This window comes from Ambystoma mexicanum, chromosome 12 (genome assembly GCF_040938575.1).
Source record: "Ambystoma mexicanum isolate Mex_15411 chromosome 12, UKY_AmexF1_1, whole genome shotgun sequence".
Lineage (NCBI taxonomy): Eukaryota > Metazoa > Chordata > Amphibia > Caudata > Ambystomatidae > Ambystoma > Ambystoma mexicanum.
In genome coordinates, this window is record NC_090936.1 from 1,188,524,335 (window position 1) to 1,188,546,249 (window position 21,915).

At 48.1% G+C, this 21,915-nt stretch overlaps 1 protein-coding gene across 1 annotated transcript in view; it reads left to right on the plus strand.

Moving 5' to 3' along the window:
• Window positions 1-21,915, plus strand: part of PPM1H (protein phosphatase, Mg2+/Mn2+ dependent 1H) — a 625,702-nt gene that overhangs the window by 206,810 nt on the left and 396,977 nt on the right. The window contains exon 2 of the mRNA XM_069629843.1: window positions 18,796-18,961. Coding sequence (XP_069485944.1) covers window positions 18,796-18,961 — 166 coding nt within the window. The remainder of the gene's footprint in view (window positions 1-18,795; window positions 18,962-21,915) is intronic.

The window sequence follows — 21,915 nt, forward strand, 5'->3', positions numbered from 1 at the left end:
TATTGCAAGTTTGTTTGCTTAAAGGGTAAGGCTTCTTCCTGTACTGAGTGTTTGGGTCTGGCTGGAGGGAGCTTCAAGCGCATGAGTTTTATTGTTTTTGCTCCCTCTGACTCTGGGGTCTACTGTGGTCCATGGGGAGGGTCGAGTAAGCTGTCCTGTCGCTGTCCTCTACCTAAGTGCACCAGACTTCATCACAATATATAAATTATGGATGTTTTAAATACAGTAGAAAAAAGTGAAAGAAATTGCTGTGAAAGCATGGGTATGATAATCTAACCACTTTATATAGTTCTTCATGGCGGATTGATACTGTACCTAAAACTGTATTGTTATGTGGATATATACCACGCAACGCTGCCATTTGCATGGTCTCCAGGCACCTGCGTGGCTGTGTTTAAAAGTAAATAAGTGGGTAGGGTTGGGTGGTGAGGGAGAGTGGGATAGGATAGAATGTGTGCTCATCTGTTGATGCGTTCAGAACCAGGAGGTACTGGTGTCTGTGAATGTGGGCTTTCCGGGTGTGCTTTATGTCCACTGGACTTCTGTCTGCAAGGGTGGCGGCGTCCAGTGTCAGAGTTGTTTGTTATTTGCCGGCAGAGGCGTTGCTAGGGGTGGGCCTAGGGGGCTATAGCCCTTGGTCTTTTGGTTGTAGCCCCGGATAGAATCTCAGGGTCTACAACCAAAAGGCTAGCTAGCCCCCAGTCCCGACAATCCTGACATGAGTGTAGCCCCAGATCTTTTCCAGACCTAGCAACACCCCTGTTTGCAGGTATTGGGTTTGTAGTATGATTAGAGTGGGGTGTGCTGTTTCACTAGCCCTTTTGGCAGGTGTACTACACAAGAGGTGTGAGGATGTGGAGATGAGAAGGACGTGGCTAGTTGGTTGCCAGGTGATCTCTGGGTGTGGAGTAGTTTAGTGTCACTTTTTCCTTTTATATTCTGTGTTAGCTTTGGTCCTGGTGAACGGTGTGCAGAATGGCAGGTGTAAACTAAATCTAAATAAATCGGTACAATTCAAGTGTGGCTAGATTGAAAAGCAGCAAAAGCCAAATCAGTACAGTCCTATTGCAGTTAAATTCAAGAGCAGCAGGATGCAATTCTAGTGTGGCTAAATACAAAAGCAGCATTAACCAATTCAGTTCAATTCTAGTGTGGCTAAATTCCAAAGCAGATGGTTGCAATCATAGTGTGGCTAAATACAAAAGCAGCGGGTTGTAATTCAAGTGTGGCTAAATTCAAAAGCAGTGTGTTGCAATTCTAGCATGGCTAAATACAAAAGCAGTGGGTTGCAATTCTGGTGTGGCTAAATTCCAAAGCAGCAGGTTGCAATTCTAGTGTGGCTAAATTCCAAAGCAGATGGTTGAAATCCTAGTGTGGCTAAATACAAAAGCATCGGGTTGTAATTCAAGTGTGGCTAAATTCAAAAGCAGCGGGTTGCAATTCTAGTGTAGCTAAATACAAAAGCAGCGGGTTGCAATTCTAGTGTGGCTCAATACAAAAGCAGCATTAAACAATTCAGTTCAATTCTGGTGCCGTTGAATTCAGAAGCAGCGGGTTACAATTCTAGTGTGGCTAAATTCAAAAGCAACGTTAACCAAATCAGTGCAATTCTAATGTGGCTAAATTCAGAAGCCATGTTAACCAACTTATGCAGTGACAAAACTCAAATGTGGTGTAACCAATGCAGCGACATCATTCCAAATGGGTTCATTACTTTTTGGACAACTTGGTGGGTGAAATGCAAAAAGTGGTGAAATTGAATGTGACAAGCCCTCTGTTGGAACACCTTGGGGAGCACTGTGCATGTGTAGCACAATACAGTAGTGGCAAGATTCAATGAAGAAGTCCCTTACGTGGAAGAAGCTGTAGATGGATAGTTAGGCGTCTGACTGGTCTAAGGTACCAGGCATGGTTGGCACCTTCAGGAGGTGCCCTTCGACTGTACCCTTCACCGGCTGCCCGGGCAAGGCTCCCTGGGTGCTGTGATTAAGAAATGGAGAGTGGGAGGAATGAGGAACAGCACAGAAACAAACCAAGGAGGAGGCCCAAAGGCAGTGCCCTCTAGAAGCAATCCAGCACAAAAAACACATTGGAAATCACACTGAAAACACAGATAAATCCCTCTGAAAGGGCCCCAAACACACTGTAAGCTCCTCACCAGGTGCCAGCTGTACAGGATGGCTGTGGATTACTGTCGGGAAGGCAGGGGAAAGCAGTAATAAAAGGCACTCAATTGATTGTGACCAACGGGACTGCCCAGATTGGAATGTGTCTCCCGCAGATTGAATTTAGAAACTATCTGAGCTATCTTGCAAACTAGAAGAATTCGAGCTCCAGGGAGTTAAGTTTGAAAGCAGAGAATAAGAAGATAAAGGAAGAAGGGATAATTCATGGGTGAAGAAATAAAGCTGCAGAGGGTTTGAAAACAGGTGAAACGTGTGCATCACAGTGACCTGCCATCAGGGGTCCACTGGAGTACGATTGCTGACATCCATGCAAGGGGCCCAACGGTTGCCTGCTGGAGGTCATCCATGTGCTCCATGGGATGCTTGGAGACGATGAGTTGCTTGACTGCAGGAGTGATTTTAAATGCCTCCAGGCACTATGCTGGTTAACTACGGGAGCTCCTTTGGGTGCATACCAGAACTACAATGGTTGACTGCAGGCAGGCACTCTTCCAGGTGCATAGGCATACATAAACTGGGTGACTTCAGGAGCTCTTTGGGGTGCATCCAGGGGCTACTGTGGTTGACTGCAGGCAGGCGCACTTCCATGTGCATACAGAAACCCAGTGACTTCAGAAGCTCTTTGGGGTGCATACAGGGCCTACTGTGGTTGACTGCAGGCAGGCGCACTTCCATGTGCATACAGAAACCAAGTGACTTCAGGAGCTCTTTGGGGTGCATACAGGGGCTACAGTGGTTGACTGCAGGCAGGCGCTCTTCAAGGCGCATACAAGCACTACAGTTGACTACAGGAGCTCTTTCGAGGCATACCAGAGCTGTTGGGTGACTACAAAAGCTCTTTTGGGGGCCGCTGTGGGCCAGGTGCTTAACTCCAGGAGCACCTTTGGGTGCATAGAGTAACTGCAATGGGTGCTGACGGGAGAGCCTTTGGTTGTGTCCAGGAGCTATGTGTTGACAGCGGGGGGGGGGGCGGGTCTTTTGTGTGTTTGCAGGACATATATCGGTTGTCCACGGGAGCTCTTGGGGGTGCCTTCAGAATCTTATTTGGTCCCTGCAAAACCTGAGAGGGTGCCCACATTATTTGGACGGGATGCCACCCCAATAATCGTGTACCCCGGCCCTCGCCCCGCTTTTCTGCACAGTTGCTAGGTTTGCACAATAGAAATACCCGCTCACACATGATCACTGCAAGAAGTGGACGGCATGTCCACGTGAGTTCATTGGGGTGCACGCTGGCGCAATGTGTGGCCCTCACATAAACTCTGGAGGGCCCTTGCATGAGCTCATGGAGTTTATTACCTGTTTTTTGTTTTTTTTTAAGTCTGCTAAACTGCATTAACATTGGAACGATTTAACTAGTGCATAACCACTAAGTCACTAGACTTAGTGAGGAACTACGAATGGTTGTGTCACATAGTAGGCGTGTCACTGTGCAGGCTTCCACGGCATGGAATAAACTACCAAAGGATATTCGTACAGAAACCAATTTGTTACATTTTAGAAAACGTCTGAAAACTCTTCTTTTTGAGTAATCTGTTTGGTGATTGGACTTTAGCTTCCATTTCGGTTGCTACTTTTCTTCTGCGCCCTGATGCCTGTGGGCTCCGGCCCGATATAAACTGACAAATAAATAAATAATAAGCCCCATTTCCACTTAAAAGGGCCCCAAAAAATTGTTGAAAATATGGTTGGAGGAAAGACTTTCTAGCATGCAAAGGCCCTGGATGGCAGCAAGCAAAGTGCTGTATTATTCCTCCCGTCAGCGAGTCTGCGGGAGAGGCGCGCAGTGCCCCGCGCCAACAGTATGGTGGACGGAAGTGTCTATTTTAGAGCGAGGCCTGTGCAACCTTCTGCAATTTCCCAACTACACATTTTGTCACAGTCGTGGAATTTTATGCTCCTTTTCACTTAATTTAAGGTCGCAAAAATTGGACACTTTTGCACAGGACGTTTCCATATGGACATATAAAAAGTGTTAAAGAAATGTTTTTTTTCGTGTTTTAAAAATCGGCATAGCTATTGCACAATATTCCGATTAAATTTGCTAGTAAAACACATTTCACCAATATCACTTTTCCTTGAAAAGTGAAAAGGTTTTGCTTGAGTGTTGCGCTTGTTTTTCAGCGAGAAAACCCTGCAAGTAGGCTTTTTGCAGGATTTGTTTCCTGCAATTTCGCCAGGGACGTAATTGACCTAAATTAGCATCTGGTGAAACGCAGACATTCCCCCAATGCGACTTCCGCGCGCCCCTATCATTTACAACCTAAAGTTTGTGAAATGTGATGTGGTGTGATATGGAGCACCACCAGAGCATCCTGTTGACCTTCAAAATGGGAGGATATGCAAGGCAATATTTATATTGTAGTTTATAGTGTTTTTAAACTACTGTAAGAGCTCCAATTCTGGCCGATGCAGATATTTGGATAAAGGGAGCGCTACTGATTGGCCCAGCATCACATATTCTGGCCCGGTTCAGAAGCTGGTATTAGAAGGCGCGTGTTCTCGATCCACAGCAGAACACGTCTTCTAATTGCCTTCAGCGGTGTCCTTCATACTGTCTGCTCGTCACTAGAACTCTCCACTGTCCCCCTGCTTTGCCTGAAGTGTAACAAAGGGGGTCTGTAAAATGTCTCCCTCCTAGTGATGGCTGCTGTCGAACTGTTTCAGTTCAAGAAGAGCCTGGAACTTTCTGCAGGTTCAGCATAATGTGGACTCTCAAAGTTGTTTGTTAGGAAGCGGCTCTGTTTCAGCTCAAGCTAACCCCTGTCTGGAAGGGGCAAGGGATAATTACATTCGTTGTTTGTGTTCCAGGACAAATTGACATTATGCGTTTGTGTAATGGCCGTTGTTTTGCATTTACTGGCAGGGTTTTTAATTCCATCTGCCTTTTTTTTCTTCTCTGCATAGATAATTTGGCAGCTTCTTCTTCATAGTTTTTCTTACGTGTTCGCTCTGTTCCTGCACATGCTTCTTTTTGTACATGCATCAGTATAGATAATCCTATTATTTATTTTTTTTTTTTTTTTTTTTTTTAGTAGCCTTGTTTATCAGCCCTTGACATGACCATGTTGCAGATTGATGCAGCTGTTAATGCCAGGTGTTGCCATTAGCTAGATGGGTGATAGCGGGGTTGATTATATGAGGATGGCTGTATGAGTCAACATCCCACAGGGAATTGAGGCGGTGTATTGCAGCTTGTACAAAAATGCTTTCCCTATGCCAGCAGTCTCCAAGCCGGCCCACCAGACTCACACCAGGTTTTCTAGGTAACCACTGATCATATCAAGAACTCCTTATATGCAAAAGTAATTTTGTGGGTGGATATGCTGAAAACATGGAGTGGATTTGGTTGTGGACTACAGGATTTGGGATACCCCTGCATTAAGCTGTTTGATGGAATTTCTAATGAAGGGTTTGACGTGCACTTGATCCACCTCTAGGCGCTGTTGGGGTGCACTGCATTTATAACAAAACAATCTCACGTTCCGGGAAAGAGCCCTTTGACCCCACGTTTCTGTAATCTCTCGCGTATGGCCAGTTCCTTTCGGTGGCTCGGATTACTGGCCTTTCTTGCTAAATAACTAAACTGAAAGTTGTACTACCCTGTTATTTTTCATTCACAGACCCCCTCCCCCCCCCCCATTTCAGATGCAGCAAGCATTGGGCTTTAGAATGAAGGAACTCGGGGGCGCCAAGTCTTTCAGCCTGTTGGTGTTAGCTGCCATTCCCCGTGAGCGGATAAAGCCGTCAGTCCGCCGGCTTGGGGAGCTTGTCAGAAAAGGCGGCTTTTAAATGAAGCTCACGGCACTTCCTGGGCCCTTTAAGGCACGTGGAGATCAGAGCATCTCCCTATGTGCGCTTGCGGCCTAGTTGACTGTGAATCCTGGAGAATTGCGTTATAATCCCGGCTCCAGCACTTGTAAACACTGTGTGACCCTGGGAGGGATGCTGTAAATCCCATGGGACTCGGTTACTTGTTTTGGCAAAAGTGGGATTGCTTCCAAAGGAGGTTCATGTATATTTTGCAGACGTTATGCGGACTGACTGCGAACCTGCGAACGAGGTCGTGATGTGGCAAAGTTTATGCAGCCAGTGCCCTGGCCTTGCCAAGAGGGGACGGGAACTCCTCTCAGCCTGAGGTGGGAGGCCTACCAGGGAGAAATCTAGAGGCTGCCGATGGCCGTCGAGAGGGCCTGATTCCTGCCCCTCCACCCTTCCCTCGGCCAGTCCAATTTCTGAGCAGTCCACGTTTTTCTCATGCCGTACCTCCTCGGCAAGGTGCTTGCCAGGATTCTCTTGGGTTCCATGGGATTTCCTCAATGAGGTTTGGCCGAATCCAAATCCGTCGCATTTTATTTTATGCCATTTGGCCCAAATATATGCAGGCGAGGGCGGGGAGAGCCCCCCCTAGCAGGCCCCGTTTGACCCCCACCATAATTATTACCCTTGCTCACCCCCCCACATATATTTGCAGCCAAATTCGACCTAAAAAATGTGATAGGTTTGGGTTGCACCAAATCTCCTGCGATGAAACCTCCCTTCTCTTGTCTCCTAGTGCCATTCCAACCCAACGAAGAACCGCTACGATGCACCCGGTTGAGAGCAGTGATCCAACGACACGCGCCAGCCGCAGCAGACGCGAACCGAACACCATTCTATGATTTGCCAGCGGAGAGAGACCCCCAGAGCGAGAGGAGAAATGTTGCGCTGCCAGTATGTGGCAGACAAAGGAGCTGTGCGTGTGGTACTCTACAACCGCGGTGAGCACCCACAGTCTCTGCGCGGAGGAAGTGGATGGGGCGGAGACCACTATTTGCAGCTTTTGCTTCTTACAACACATCCAAGCAGGGCAAGACTGGGCCATGTTGGCCAGAGCAGAGAGCCAAGGAGGGCAAGGAGTAAAAGAGATTGTAGGAAAATGTAAGGGTGAGTTATTCGGCTGAAGTCAGGAGTAGGTGGAAGTCCAAGAGACCAGCAGGCGGGAGGAAGGAGTGGTGGAGTGTGGAGGAAATTGCTGGAGGTGGTGAGGTATTGATTAGTGAATGAAAGTGGTACTGCAGTGTGAGTGAGCATGATCGCGTGGTTGGAAAAGTTGCTGTATGGAGTGACAGGATGATGTCTGATGAATAATAGTTGGAAGAGGGGGGTAGTGTTGGGGACGAGGGCGTAGTGGTGGTGGGAACAAGGGGGTAGTAGTGGAGTCGGAAAGAGTAGAGACAGCAAAGAGTAGGTAGTAACATCCATGGGTGGAGATGGACAAGATGTCAGATGCCTAGAAAGTGGAGGGAGGAGTAAGGTGAGAGCGGAAAGCTGAAGGGAAGAGAGGAGAAGACTGTGCAGGAGCGAGTGAGGAAAGAGGGGCTTGAAAGAAGACTGAATCAAGCAGGGTGTCTAGAGGGCACAGATTCCAAATACTCCTCTAGACTACTAACCACTGGTGAGAGTAGGGAAAGTCGGGAAGTCCCTGAGGGAGGTTAAGTGAGATATAGCCAAGGCCCTTCCAGTCAACATCTCAGTCAATGTATTGATTAGCATACTGTTCTGTTATAGAATTTGTATTGCGCACCACTGACCCAGGGGCTTAAGGGCGCTGACAGAAACGACAGATCTGCAAGTATTTGGTGATACAACGTCCAGTTAGCAATCAGAGGACGGTTACCAGGTGGCGATCATGCTTCAGCTAAACAAATGTTTTTAATTTTTTCCTAAAAATGGATGCAGATGAGTCCTCCCTTAAGTTAACGGGAATAGAGTTGCAAGTCAGAGGCGCTATCACAATAAAAAGCTCCTTTCTTGACTTGTGTACGTTTCCAGACTGGAATTTACAGTTGGGCAGTATTATTAGATCTTAAGTTATGGGAGCTATGTTTGTCTACCAGAACTTCTTTTAAATATGCTGGTGCTGTGTTCTTAAGACATTTATGAGTGATTAATAGGAGACGGAAGGTGATTCTGGATTTCATGGGAAGCCAGTGAAGAGATCTCCTTGCCTCAGAGACATGGTCTCTCTTCCCCAAATCCATCATGTTCCTGACAGCATTATTCTGTACGACTTGCAGTCGATTAATCTCTGTGACAGGCAACCCCACCAACAGGCTACTACAGTAGTCGAGTCTGGCTGCCATCAGGGCTCTCGCCAATATGAAGATGAGGAGACCAAGCTCCTGACTTGTGCCTTCATATTAAGAGTTTGATCGAAATAGACCCCTAGGGTCTTTACTTAGCGCTTTATTTTGATCTTGCATCCATCTATCAACATAAATGCATAATCCCTCTCCCTTTTCTGGATTTTATTTTCTGTGCCTACCAACATCAATTCAGTTTTATTGGTATTAAGTGCAAGACCATTGCAACACATCAATTTTTGGATTAACCCATATTTTCTGTTAATTGTACGCGCCTCTTCTTCAAAGTTACCCATTAGGGGGACGACACACTGCGTGTCGTCAGCGTATTTCATAAACTCAATTGTTTTGCTATCCAAATAGTCGAAGAAAGGAATGGTAAAAATATTATGAAAACTGGGGAGAGGCAAGCCCCCTGTGGTACACCTTGCAGAAGTTCAGTCGGCTTTACCTCTGCCATTGAGCTGCTTACCCTACATTGGCGCTTACTCAGAAAAGATTTAGCCCACTGAGCTGCTGATTTCGAAAACCCTGCCACCTGCTCCAACCTAGAGACTAGCAATGCATGATCTACTAGGTCAAAAGCAGAGGAGCGATCCAGCAGCATAAGCATTGTGGTCTGTCCTTTATCCATGTGATTAAGCAACCTAGACTTGAGATCCAATAATGCTGTCTCAGTCCCATAGTTCTCTCTGAACCCAGACTGCCACTTATTCAGAATGTCATGGGATCGAAGATGTGTGAGGACTTGAGTCTACACAACTCGATCGAGAATCTTGAGCAAGAAAGAGAGTTCAATATTGGGCGATAGTTTAGGGGGTCCCTGGGACAGAGGCCAGTTTTCTTGAGTGTTGGCGTAATCCAGATATTTTTACTCCTGTTATGGACACATCCCTCCTTAAAAGAGGCGTTTATAAACTTACTGAGCGTGGGAATTGATACGGAGAACAGGCTTTAATGGCCAAGGCAGGACAAATGTCTCCTTTACAATTCGTGGGCTTTTGTTTTTCAGTTATTAAGGAAAGTTCTGATTTGCTCACAGGCTTCAGAGAATTGTTGTTCAGACTTCCATGGTCTTTGTGTGGAGGTCATGGTCTCCATATTTTCAGGACTGATCTTTTTCTTTGTGATTTCGATCTTATCTTTAATCTTGACTATTTTATCAAAAATGGCCTCTTACTGAGGGTGAAACACTCGCTATATACTAACCTGGGGGATAAGGACATCTGGGTCAGGGAGGAGGTCCACTGAGACGACAAAGAGGGACGGCAATATGGCCCACTGACATTTCAATGAAAACTCTTGAACCACCTCTGAGATTTAGAGGGACTTTTGTGCCATCTGTGACACCGTGTTCCGCGTTATTATCCGAGCTCTTTAAAAGCAGAGCACAGCTACATGTGTTTATATGCGCCATGGAAATGCTTATGCATTGCGCGGCTTCAGCGGGCAGTCTCACTTTGACAGTATCTGGGGCACCGCTGCAGGAAATCTGCCTGGCAGTTCCTTGCGTTGAGTGAGTATGTGGCGTGCAAAGCAGTCCGTTCTCACCAGGCCTGCTGCCTTTGTGGGTTTCCGGGGTCCAATTCCGAACTGACCACACCTTCTCTGTCATCAGCTGCTGATAATTGCGTGATTTTGTGACTTCTTAGATCCGCTGTGATTCTGATGGCGGCGCAGACATTGCAGTGTCGCAAGGGCTATAACGGGGCACAATTAGTTGTCGGACCCATTTTAATAAACTAACTGCAAATTAGTTGCATTTCCTACCTTTTTTTATATGCATGTATAAAAAGATCATAAGCGTCGGACCAGCGTTGGAATCTGCGGTGCCAAACACCTTCACAAATTTGTTTCGTATTGCGATCTTCATTCCCAAGCCAAGGATTCCTCCCTCTAGCAGACGTGGAGCACATTCGGTACACGCGCGACCTTTGAGAATAATCTGGCGCAAAAAACTACACTGAGTGAATCTGCCGCCGTTTTGCGAAGGGACTCCGGCATCAGAATTGGGCCTCGCGTGGTCGGCGTTCTTGTGTTGTTTTTATGTGGGATGTTGAATAGAACTCTTTAATGAAATGAAGCAAAACAACTTCTTGAGACGGGTCCGTGGCACCACTGATTTGCTTAAGTCTCTGGCAATTCATTGAAGAGCCTTTGGGCCTTCTACCAAGTGGAGCGGGCCATTGGGCCTTCTACCACGTGGAGCGGGCCATTGGGCCTTCTACCACGTGGAGCGGGCCTTTGGGCCTTCTACCACGTGGAGCGGGCCTTTGGGCCTTCTACCACGTGGAGCGGGCCATTGGGCCTTCTACCACGTGGAGCGGGCCATTGGGCCTTCTACCACGTGGAGCGGGCCTCTGGGCCTTCTACCATGTGGAGCGGGCCATTGGGCCTTCTACCACGTGGAGCGGGCCATTGGGCCTTCTACCACGTGGAGTGGGCCATTGGGCCTTCTACCACGTGGAGCGGGCCATTGGGCCTTCTACCACATGGAGCGGGTCATTGGGCCATCTACCACATGGAGCTGGCCATTGGGCCATCTACCACGTGGAGCGGGCCAGTATCCAATTCAGGCTTCCGCTATCTTTATGCTCATGACACCCCCACTCCATAGCCCCACACCTTGTTAGCCTTTTGGCCCACTCACCTTTTCACCCCAAATCCTGTTGATGTTCTTATGCTACTTATGTTTCCCTGTAACCTCCTCAGTAACCCTCATTTCTGACCCCTTTGCCGTACTCATTTTGTCTTGGCTTCTCTTCTCACACCATAAGGACACCTTGCCCCATCTCATTCATTTTTACAGGCCAAACTTTTAGCTTTCTCCCACACACACTAAAACCACGGTCTCCATTTCGCCCATGTGTTTCAATTTAGAAAGCCCCTTGAAAGTGTTTTGCTGGGAGCTTTGGCCCCGCCATAAAACCTCCTGCGAATAACACTGGGTGCAAAAGCCACACTGTATCCCTGCTAGTGTTGGCTAACAGGTGGTGCTTTACGATATGCCCCACCCTTGTTTCTTTCCGTCTCCTATTGAGAGCTCACTTACTGCCCACCCCCTCATAACGTTTGAACTTCATGTAATTGCAGCCATGAAGTCTCACGTGATGCAACATCGGCTGCAGCATCGCAAGACTTCACGGTGCACACGAGAGAGGATGAGCGCGCCCAGCAGTGCGAGTGTTGGCTGGACGCGGATGCACCCCAGTGCTGCTCCTGACGAGATGGCCCCGTCCAGGCCAAATACCTGCGCAACAAGGGACCTGTGCTCTGAGACTTTAATGAACAATATGGACAGGTAAAGTAACTGTCCCATGTGTGGTGTGGTCCCCTTTAAGATGATGTCATGCCGTCCTGAAACACGCTGAATAAAAGGAGCTCGAGCCAGCACGTGCGGCAGTAGACTTTCACAGAGACCTTGACATCGAGATGTTGGGCGAACATCTAGCAAAGCTGTGTAAGAATTTCTGCCAAGGACTGGATGAGAACCCGAACCCTCTGATCAGAGGACTCACTGCCACCATTGCAAACCCCTTCGACCGCTACCCGCGACCCATCACTGCGAAGACCCTGTAAAACCAGCCCTACTGTGACAAGACCACACAGACCGAGAAGAACTCTAACCCACGACTACATACTCAACCCGAGAAGATGGAGTAATGAGGCTCAAGCCTTGGTATCCAAAAATCACAGCTGATGGATAAAAATCTATCAGTAAGAAGCGCGACGTGTGGCAGTACGGCAGTAGACTCCCTGCGTGGCAACTGCTGTCCACCTCACATGTTGTGCAGCTGCCGTGTAATCACGGCCTGTATGCATGCCTGGTCTGTGTCCCCCATGGACTCCATCCGTTGTGTCTGGGTGATCCCAGATAAGACCCCCCCAGCTGGCTGATTACAGACATGACGGTCAGAGCAGGGTGCCCCCTTAAGATGTACTTGCCGCATGATTGCGGCACCTGCTGCGTGACCGCAGCAACTGTCTAGTGGTCTCGGGGGAAGGGGGGGGTCCGAGGCCCCCAAAAGACCATGTAAATAGTTATCATTCCAGAAGTTCAAGTAGAACAGGTTATCAACTATAACGTGTTGAGGTTTGTGTGAAGCCACCAGTGCAGGAGTCTGCATCCTGTGGCTCTCGAGATGTTTTGGACTGCGACTCCCATGATCTCACAACATTAATTATGCCGGCTAGGGCTGATGGGAGTTGTAGTACAAAGCAACTGGAGAGCCAAGGTTGCAGATCCCTGCACTAGAGTAATATTGCTGCAGTTTCTTTAACTTCATTGCCCAACGTTTTTAACAAGACTATAGAAGTTGATGAACGTGCATCAGGGAAAAGACATTGAAGGGGGGTTCAGAAACGAGAACTAGGAGATTGTTCTCTGTAAAGATCGGCGGGGCTGCTGTTTTAAACCTGCCATGGTGATTTTCATTCACTGAATGAATTCCAGGTAGTCTTTCCACAAACAGCTCCCAGGGACTGCAAAGATGCAAAAAGCAAAATGACTTCACAGCTCGAATCCTAATCGTCCTTTAAAGTGGCTTCTGAGAATGTTGTCACGTGGGCGAGTGAACGTGCAAATCCCAGCGGGGACGCGCTCCTTGGGGCATTGACATTCAAAGAAAACTGAATTGTGATTTTATCGTTCCTGGAATCGGAACGCCACCTCCTTGGTTAATGTAACAATGCACGTTTACTCAGCCACCGGGCAGGCGCAGGAAGTGCCTCCGGGGCCCCTGGCATCGAGTGAACTGCTTCCAATGGCACACCGGTGCTTTAAGGCGGGTGGTACAAATGCATCTATTTCTATTTATTTATATATTTCTAGCAGCCGCAAAGCCTGTAGGCATCTAGGCGCTAGTTGCATACTGAGGTTGGGAGCATATAAACAATGCCGTCGTTGATTGAAGGGGTGCGTTTTAAGTTTCTTTCTGAATACCAGGTAGGAAGGTTCTGCCCGCAAGTGTGTGGGGGGGGGGGGAGTTGTTCCAGAGGCACAGACTGGGAAGCTGGAGCCTTCTGCCTCTTGGTGTAGTCAGACAATGTTTGTAGGTGGCTCACTGAGCCCTCGCGGAGGTTTGTCTTTTCAGTTTCTGCCCCTTAGTGTAGTTGGACAATGTTTGTAGGCGGCTCGCTGAGCTCTCGCGGAGGTTTGTCTTTTCAGTCTTAGTGCCTTCTGCCTCTTGGTGTAGTCAGACAATGTAGGCGGCTCGCTGAGCCCTCGCGGAGGTTTGTCTTTTCAGTTTCTGCCCCTGGGTGTAGTCAGACAATGTAGGTGGCTCGCTGAGCCCTCGCAGAGGTTTGTCTTTTCAGTTTCTGCCCCTGGGTGTAGTCAGACAATGTAGGCGGCTCGCTGAGCCCTCGCAGAGGTTTGTCTTTTCAGTTTCTGCCCCTAGGTGTAGTCAGACAATGTAGGCGGCTCGCTGAGCCCTCGCGGAGGTTTGTCTTTTCAGTTTCTGCCCCTAGGTGTAGTCAGACAATGTAGGCGGCTCGCTGAGCCCTCGCGGAGGTTTGTCTTTTCAGTTTCAGTAAGGTACGTCGGCGCATGGTTGGATAAGCAACAGTGGGTGATAGAGCCTTGAATTTGATTCTCTTTCTGACCGGAAGCCAGTGAGCTGATCTCCTGGCTTCAGAGATATGGGCGAGTTTGCCCAGGTCCATGGCTGCCCGAAGGGCATTGTTCTGTATGACTTGTGGTTTTACTTTTTTTTTTATCTGTGGGGCGACAGAGTAGTGAGTTACAATAGTCCAGCTTGGACCTGATGAGCGCTCGAGCGATGGTGATTTTCTGTGGAAAGGAACGGTTTACAAGCATTGATGAGCATAGTAGCGAGTGTTAAAGGTGGCATCCAGATAGACACCCATCGTTTTTACTGCAGAAGAAGCCAGGATTTTGTGCCCATCGATGATGAAGGATTTGAATGTGTTGTCAAGTTTGCCGAGGCGGGCTGGGGAGCCGATGAGCAGTAGCACTGTTTGTCCATCATTCACGCAAAGGCTATGCAGAGCATCCATGATTGAATGATTTCGTAAGTGGTATTTACCTTAATAGTGTCTTGAGTGCAGTCACCAGAGAAGGGGATGAGAATTTGAGTATCGCCGGCATAGTCTATATATAATGTGCCAAGGGAGTCAAGAAGGTCGAATAAGTGCTGTGGAGAAACTGATGGGATTCCCTGCAGGAACCTGTCTGGGACCCTTCTCGTGTGGCCAGGCAAGTCCGGTGCTCTCTGGTCGCGACCCTGGGGGTGTTGTACTGCGGGAGGATCACATGGTGGGTGGGAGGGGGAGTCATATCAGCAAGATTGGGAGGAACCCCTTTTTTTAACTTTCCCAATGACCCTGCCCTTCTGATGGCTTTTTGCCCGCCTAAAACAGAGAATCTAATTTCCTTTAAAAGGACTACATGTCCCAGAATCCATCAGACGTGTGACGAAGAAGTGTGCTGGAGAGGCACGTAGAGTTGAAGAACAATCAGGCAAGCCTAATAGTCTCTGGCAGGGTCCGGTAATTAATATGAAGGGCATTCACCGGAAGCCAATTAGCCCACCTGAGGGACATAAAAGGCTGCAGCAGAAGAAGCAGCAGAAAGAAGCGGGAGCAGGAGCTGAAAGGTTGGCGGCAGCAGCAGCAGCAGCAGAAGAAGCAGCAGGACACGAGGCTGGTAGTTCACCAGGAAGTGTGACCACAGAAGGGACGACGGAGCGCTCAGAGTTGGTCCTGTGCTCACAAACCCTGTTTGGCTGTGGCTGCATTGGAAGAGACCGGGAGAAACTGACAGTCTTTCCAGGTGCGCCTCCTTGCAGTGAATTGTAAGGAACTCGTGGTGGCAACAGTAAAGACCGACACAAGTGATCAAAGTTCAAGGGTGTTTATTGAACAATGTTTGCAGGGTGGAAAAACACCTAAACTAAACCTAAGTTTAAGATGGGAGCAAGCGTCGACCATCAAATGAAAATAAGGGCCTGTGCTAAGAAACCTATTGCCAAACCTTACAACTAATACAAAAAGGGTGTGGGATGCTTTTCAAGAAAAGAAAGAAGTGTTCACAAATAATATGTCAGGATGCAGTAGCTTGGGTCTCCCTTCCCCAGGTTTTGAGCACAGGGCAAGGCGTGATCCTGTAGCACAGCACGCACTCGAGCTTTAACATGAGCCGACAGTTCTGTTCCAGTTTATCAGGAGCCTCGATGGCCAAGTCTCATTCCACTTGAGTCTCTTGCCTTCAAGGGCCTGATGTATTCAAACAACAAAACAAAAGCTTCTTCAACAAATGAAAGTTGGTTCCTGCTTTCACTTAGGGTGAGGATTATTCACCCTTGGGTCCCCCTCTACTGGGCGCTGAACCCTCTTTACTCTCAGCCTCCCTCCACCGGGTTCACTATGGCTTTTCCTTCCTCCCTTCACAAATTTTAATGTTTTTTTGAACAGTTCCAGTGGACATCCCTCGGCCGGGTTCAACCTTGCTAACACACTGTTTCTTGGGACTTTAGACCTGCCCCCTTCTCATCAGCATTACTCTTGCCAACTTCACATTCACAAATGTTTGCTGGATTCACTTCCCTTGCTTTCTCACAGTTCTTAAGTCAAAAGCTTTAGACTATGGGTTTTTGCTTAACCTCCTGTATGACCACTTTATTTTGTCGGCTCTCTTATGGCCTTCTTGTATTTGTAGTTTTACTCAGACTGGGACCGACCAGAGTCTCTCAAGTTAGCACCCACGTGGTGCCGTTTCCCTCTGCAGCTGGTCTCCCCTCAACTCTTTTACAGTTCTTGGAACTTGGTTCAACTTGCCACTTTGCGTCTTTCATTCACCACAGCCCGGCTCTTATCGGCTCCCCCTTCAATTTACAGGCTGTGCTGAACCGCTTGGCTTTCCTTGCAACTGGAGTCAAGGCCCGTACCACGGTAGCAGGAGTTTCCCTTGCTCCCACTTATCAGCGTCGACATGCTCTGTGTACCGTTGACATCTGCTGCAGTGTACTTTCAGTCTTAACTGTCTCACCCATCCGTGTCCCAGTTCCACTCCCCGAGAACCCCCCATCTAGGTGATCCTCCTTCACTGGCCCACCCCAGGAACTGGATCCAATAGCAATGGCCGTTTCCTGGCCACCTGGACGTCAGATCCCCGGGTACTAGCCAGGGAGACACCTTCAGGATTCCCATAGAATGCAGACATTAAACTGTGCCTTTGCCCAAGGCCCGTGTGCAGAAGCAAGCCGAGGGAAGCAGGAGATAGGGAGACTCTCCCTTAACGAGGCCGGATCAGAGGCACCCGTACTGTGGAGGGGTGTGGGTCCCAAGAGCGCCTGTAGTAGCCGTAGCAGAAGTCAGAAGGACGGGAAGTGGAAGCCGCCCGCAACCTTTGATTTCAGAGCCGGTGAGTGAAACTCCAACTCACTTAAAATACCTTGCTGGCAACTGTAACCAGCATAGTTCACACTCGCATAGAAGGAACTGTTTGTTACCAGTGGATTTTTGTTTGGGTAAACTTTTGTTTCTTTGGAACTTTTCCTGAACTGACTTAGAACTTTATTTTTCCTTAAATGAAATTGACTTTGGACATTCCTGGTGGAACGTGATCTACTCGGGACAAGTAAAAGTCATCCTAGACACTAGTTATTTGGTAATCTTTTATGTTTTATGTTTATTTTTAAGTTTTGTTTTGATCTGTTTAGAGTGAGGGCCAGTTTTGCATATGCTAGGTTTTCCCTTAGATCCTAGACAAGGTAGGGAACTTCCTGGTAGAGTAGGCAAAGTTTTTATTTGCACTTCTTCTCTGAAATAAAATGTCAAATAATGAGGAAACTACAAGCATTGTCTGCCTCGCATTACTGACCCCTCACGGTGCTTTGTTGTAGATATTGTAAAGGGTGGGTGAGACACAAGAGCCTTGGGGGAGGACTCCACAGGAGATCGGTGTGGGGGGGCCACCACAATGCCCTCAAAGACTCTGGAAGGTCTGTTTGATAGGAAGGATGAAGACCATTTGGCCACGTCGGGTGAGAAGTGGGCAAAGGCTGTGAGATGGAGGCAAAGTCTCTGGTGTTCGACCACGTCGAATGCCGCTGAGAGGTGAAGGAGGAGTGAGAGCTTTGCAGCATTGCTTGCATCATCTAGTTTTTTTTAGGTCCAAGCGGGCCGTCTCAGTTCCATGTCTAGGGCGGAAGCCTGATTGCCAAGTGTCTAGAATGTGGTAGGATTCGGGGAAGTCTCGAATTTGGAGGTAGGCCACTCGAATTTTCAGAAGGAAGGGGACAATAGTTATAGTCCGGTAGTTGGTGGGAATCGTTGGGCCTAGGGAAGATTTTTTAAGTACAGGGGAGATCCAAGCTTCCTTAAGCGTGGTAGGGACAGAGCATGTGGCAAAGGGGGAATTGGTGATGGCAGCGAAAAGTGGAAGCAGGGGTTTTGGGCAGTCTTTTAAGAGTGATGCTGGACAGATGTCCCATTTGCATCAGGACGGTTTGAGACCCTTGATTATGGTGACTGAGATAGGTTGGAATTGGAAGAGGGGGGTGTTTGTTGGTGTTTCATGTTGAGGGGACAGTGGCAGGGCTGCTGTTGTGTGGGTGCGCTTGATGGTAATTTTGGTTTGGGGCTGCGTAATGTTCCCAGTGAAAGTGTCTTGGACATTGCCTCACCAGGGTTTGTCTTTTACCACTAGAGCAGAAGAAATGATGGGGGGTTTCTAGCTCACAAAGGATTACAACAAGTTCTCATGGCTGTCCCACCTGACGTTCCGGAAGTAGCTCAAGACCTTCCCTTTCGCTTCTGCTCTCCCTCCCTCTCTCTTTCTGTCTCCCTCCCTCTCTCCCTTGTTGACCGACCTTTCTGCTGTGCTGATTGCCTGGCTACCCTCAGAGTCTCACCGATACCAGGCTCCCCACGACCGGCACACTGATGGGCTTTATCTGGAGACCTAAATTCCCCTGCCTCCTTGCACTTACCCAGAGCCGCGCTGCCCTAGCTGCACTTCCCCCCCTCCCCTTGCCATTTCACTCTCCCGCCCCCTATGCACTTTTGCATCTCGCATTTGAACGATCTGAATAACACAAGGCTTAGTAAGATTGTTTGTTTTGTCCTCCATCTGTCTCCTCTCTTGTCGCGCCTAGAAACACTTGCGTATAGGCGTGTTATAAATGACATACATCATATATCATTGATTACATATGTCATTTTTGTGCATGTGTTTCAGAAATCTAGGTTGAAACATCACTTGTTTGCCCAAATAAATCCATCAGCATTCCCATTGAAATTCTAGAATTTAAATGTTTGGTATTGACCATGGGAAATGCATGTTATTGGTAGACCGTTTTCCTTATTCTTAATGGGACAATGACGGTGACTGTGAGCCAAGGGCCACAAATGCATATGTTGAGAAACCGCCCACCGGTACATCCTGGTGATTTTCTGAGCCCATGGTCGGGCAATGCTGAAGCAGCCGGGCATTAACACCTTGTGTCTGGTTTAATTTCTAGAGTGATCAACGCGGGCAAGAGCACACACAACGAGGACCAGGCGTGCTGCGAGGTGATGTTTGTGAAGAAGAAAAGTGGGGCCGTGGCCACGCCAAGCAAGAACTCCTCCACGAGGCGAAGGTCATCGCTACCCAATGGGGAGGGACATCAGCTGAAGGAGAGCCCGGTAGGTGGACACTTGAGGTTTTGAGGGTAACTCCAACCTAACAATATGGACGTTAGGAGGTGGTGGCGAGGATATTTTTCCATCTTAGGTATTTGTGTCTCTTCTAACTAGTTTATCACTAAGGTACAACATATTTGAAATAATACATGGTTTATTTTTAGAGGGGAAAAATATATTGTCTCTTTTTAATTTATTTTAGTGGTAATTTGTATTGGCATTTCAAATGCTACATACTAGCAACAGAGAACTGCTGGTCAGGTGATGTGTCTCTGGATTGCACTGCTGTTAACACAATCTCGCCCATAGCACATACCTTGGCCTTAGCTGCCCTTCCGAGAAGACCCCCACCCCACACCATTTCTCTGACCGTTAACTGTCCTATAGCCAGACCCTGATATAGTCAAAAACCTCTGGTCTATATATAGGTTAATATTAACTGAAGGGAGACTCCAAACTTACCCGGCACCAGGTGGCTACAGGTAGGATGGCATAACATTTATAGAGTGCAGACTACAGCCCAAGGGCATCTAAGTACTAAGCAAACTAAATGAGCAAGTAAGTCTGGGGAACTGTTCGGAGACAATCCAGCTCAAAAGAGAGGGGTTTTCAGGAGCTTGCGAAGTTGGCGATGCCCGCGTGGTGAAGAGGAGCTACTGGTGAGACCACTGGGGGTGGGTTCTAAGCCTTGTGCTAATCTGGTTTCCCTAAAAATAGTTTCTTAAGGGAAGTCTTCCTAAAGCAAGCCCTTTAAGACTTGGAATAGTCCTGACCTTTAGCTCGTTTGGAGCAAAGTCCAGCCTCTAATTCTTTTTTTCTTAAACATCCTCTTGGTCAAGTTTCTGACTTTTCTCCAACGCCTCCTTTTCTGCATCACCGTTACTCCTACCATATCTCACTCTCCCTGTCTGCACTCCACTGCCCAATTTGCCCATTGCTTCACTGGGCCTTTAAAAAAAAATAATTGGCTTTGAATACATTTTAAGAGCTTCTGCAATAAATTCAGAGGAAATTCTTAAATGAATTAAAACAGATTTCCCATTCCTCCTGCCCTCCACTGCCGCCATTGCCCCTTTATCTCACTTCCCAAAACCAGTTTGATTTCTTTTTAAATTTTGTTTTACTCTAGGTGCTGTTAGACAGCTATAAACATTCGGGCAACTGTCCCTCCATCAAATGTGAAGATGTGGCCTAGCATGCTTGCCCATACCATGTCTAGTGCATGCACGTAGCCCCAGTAGGGGGTGCGCAGATATAAATGTCAGACAGCTATAAACTAGTACCAAAAAATGAGTCGAAGATTTTTTTAATTAATCTTAACCAATGGCAGTGCTCTGATGGCTAATCGTCTCCAGAGCGATTTTATTTTAGCTCATCAGCACCATTGCTGAATGGGGCGATCCATATGCAAATCAACCTGCCACTACCACCAATGGGAGGAGTCCAGCCTGAACCATTAGACCAGGGCCCCTAGACATGTTTCAGCTGTGTTGGGCCTCCCCTATGGTGCAGCGGACGTGGGATCCATGACTGGGCAAACCCTCGCTTAAGGGGGCCAACGAGATCAGCAAATCAGGATTGGTTCCGTCACCACTGGAAGAAGTGCTAGGCCACGCCCCCACCACATGCCCTCTGCCCAGGCTTGTGTTGCTCTTGTTGGGCCACATCAGTGAGGTGAAGCTTGGTTTCCTGTTGCGCGGCAAGCAAGGGTCCCACGGCAGCGATGTGGAAGTTGTCCTGATCACTGCTAGTGATTGAGGCAAATTCAAAACCTTCCACCCATCACAGTTTTGGGTTCTAGTTTTGACAACTGTAAACTACAGGAGAAGGGGGGGCAGGGGAGGGGGAGACCTTTCTTATTCAATCATAGCAAAGAAACCTACGTTGACCAAGTTATGCCTTTCGTATTAACCCAAAGTTGTAAAGCCTGAATTGTAGTAGACCAGAGTGAGGAGGCGAACTGCAGCGGGTGGAGTATCGGGGTACGCATCGGGCTAAATGGCAATAATGAATGAAAGTGACTAGAACTCCTGAAACTGGAAACTCTCTACCCAGTGGTGGAAGAAGTTGAAGCCGGTCCCATCGGCAGCTCCGGATTCACCTCTATGCCCTTGCTGGTCCAGCCAATGGGGCCTCAGCATGCAGACACCTGGGAAAGAGCGGGTAGCGTAATGGCTGTCCGGGCCCCGGTAGCGAAGCAGATGCATGAGCAGGACCTAGGACACCTCCACCGTCTTCTACGTTCATCTCTTGCCTGCTGCCGTGTAAGGAACAAGCCGCTGATTGGAGTAACTCTGGTGGATTTATCTGAGCTGCCATAGGGTGAACATGCCTATTGTTGAGATGCCAGCTGGGGACACTAATGACGGCATCTCTGGCCCGGTCTTGCTGCTTACCTGTCGGCTACTTCCAAAGCACAGATTTAACAGATGGAAGGGAGCACAAGGCACTGGAACAGAAAACCGCAACATTCCGAGGATCAAGGCACTAAGGGCTGGGAGCGAACTCCATGCAGGCAGCTGCTTAAATACTGCCGTGCCCTGAGCTGAACCTGCACCTGGATCAGCACACCTGAAGGTAATCTTCCTCCTCCCTCTGTGGTCCTGGGAAAGTGAAAGCAGCACTGATCCCTAGGGCTTCTAGGGATTGTGGTTCCAAGACGGATACATAGGAAAAACCAGCAAATGAGAACTGCCACAATGTGCATTATGGGAATTGAAGTCCATGTTTTTAGATGTACAGATTTGTGAAAGGAAATATTAAATAATGATTTAGGGTCAGCTCTGAAGATGGTAGAAAACATCCTGCAGATCTGCAGACAGCGCCACCTAGGGGCGGAGATGCAGAAATGTGACAGTAATAGACACTCACATTCTTTGATACAACCACAGTGGAGGACTTTCTGGGAAGACTGCTCTGGGTAGAGAGAGGGGAAATCATGAGGGACAAGTGTGAGA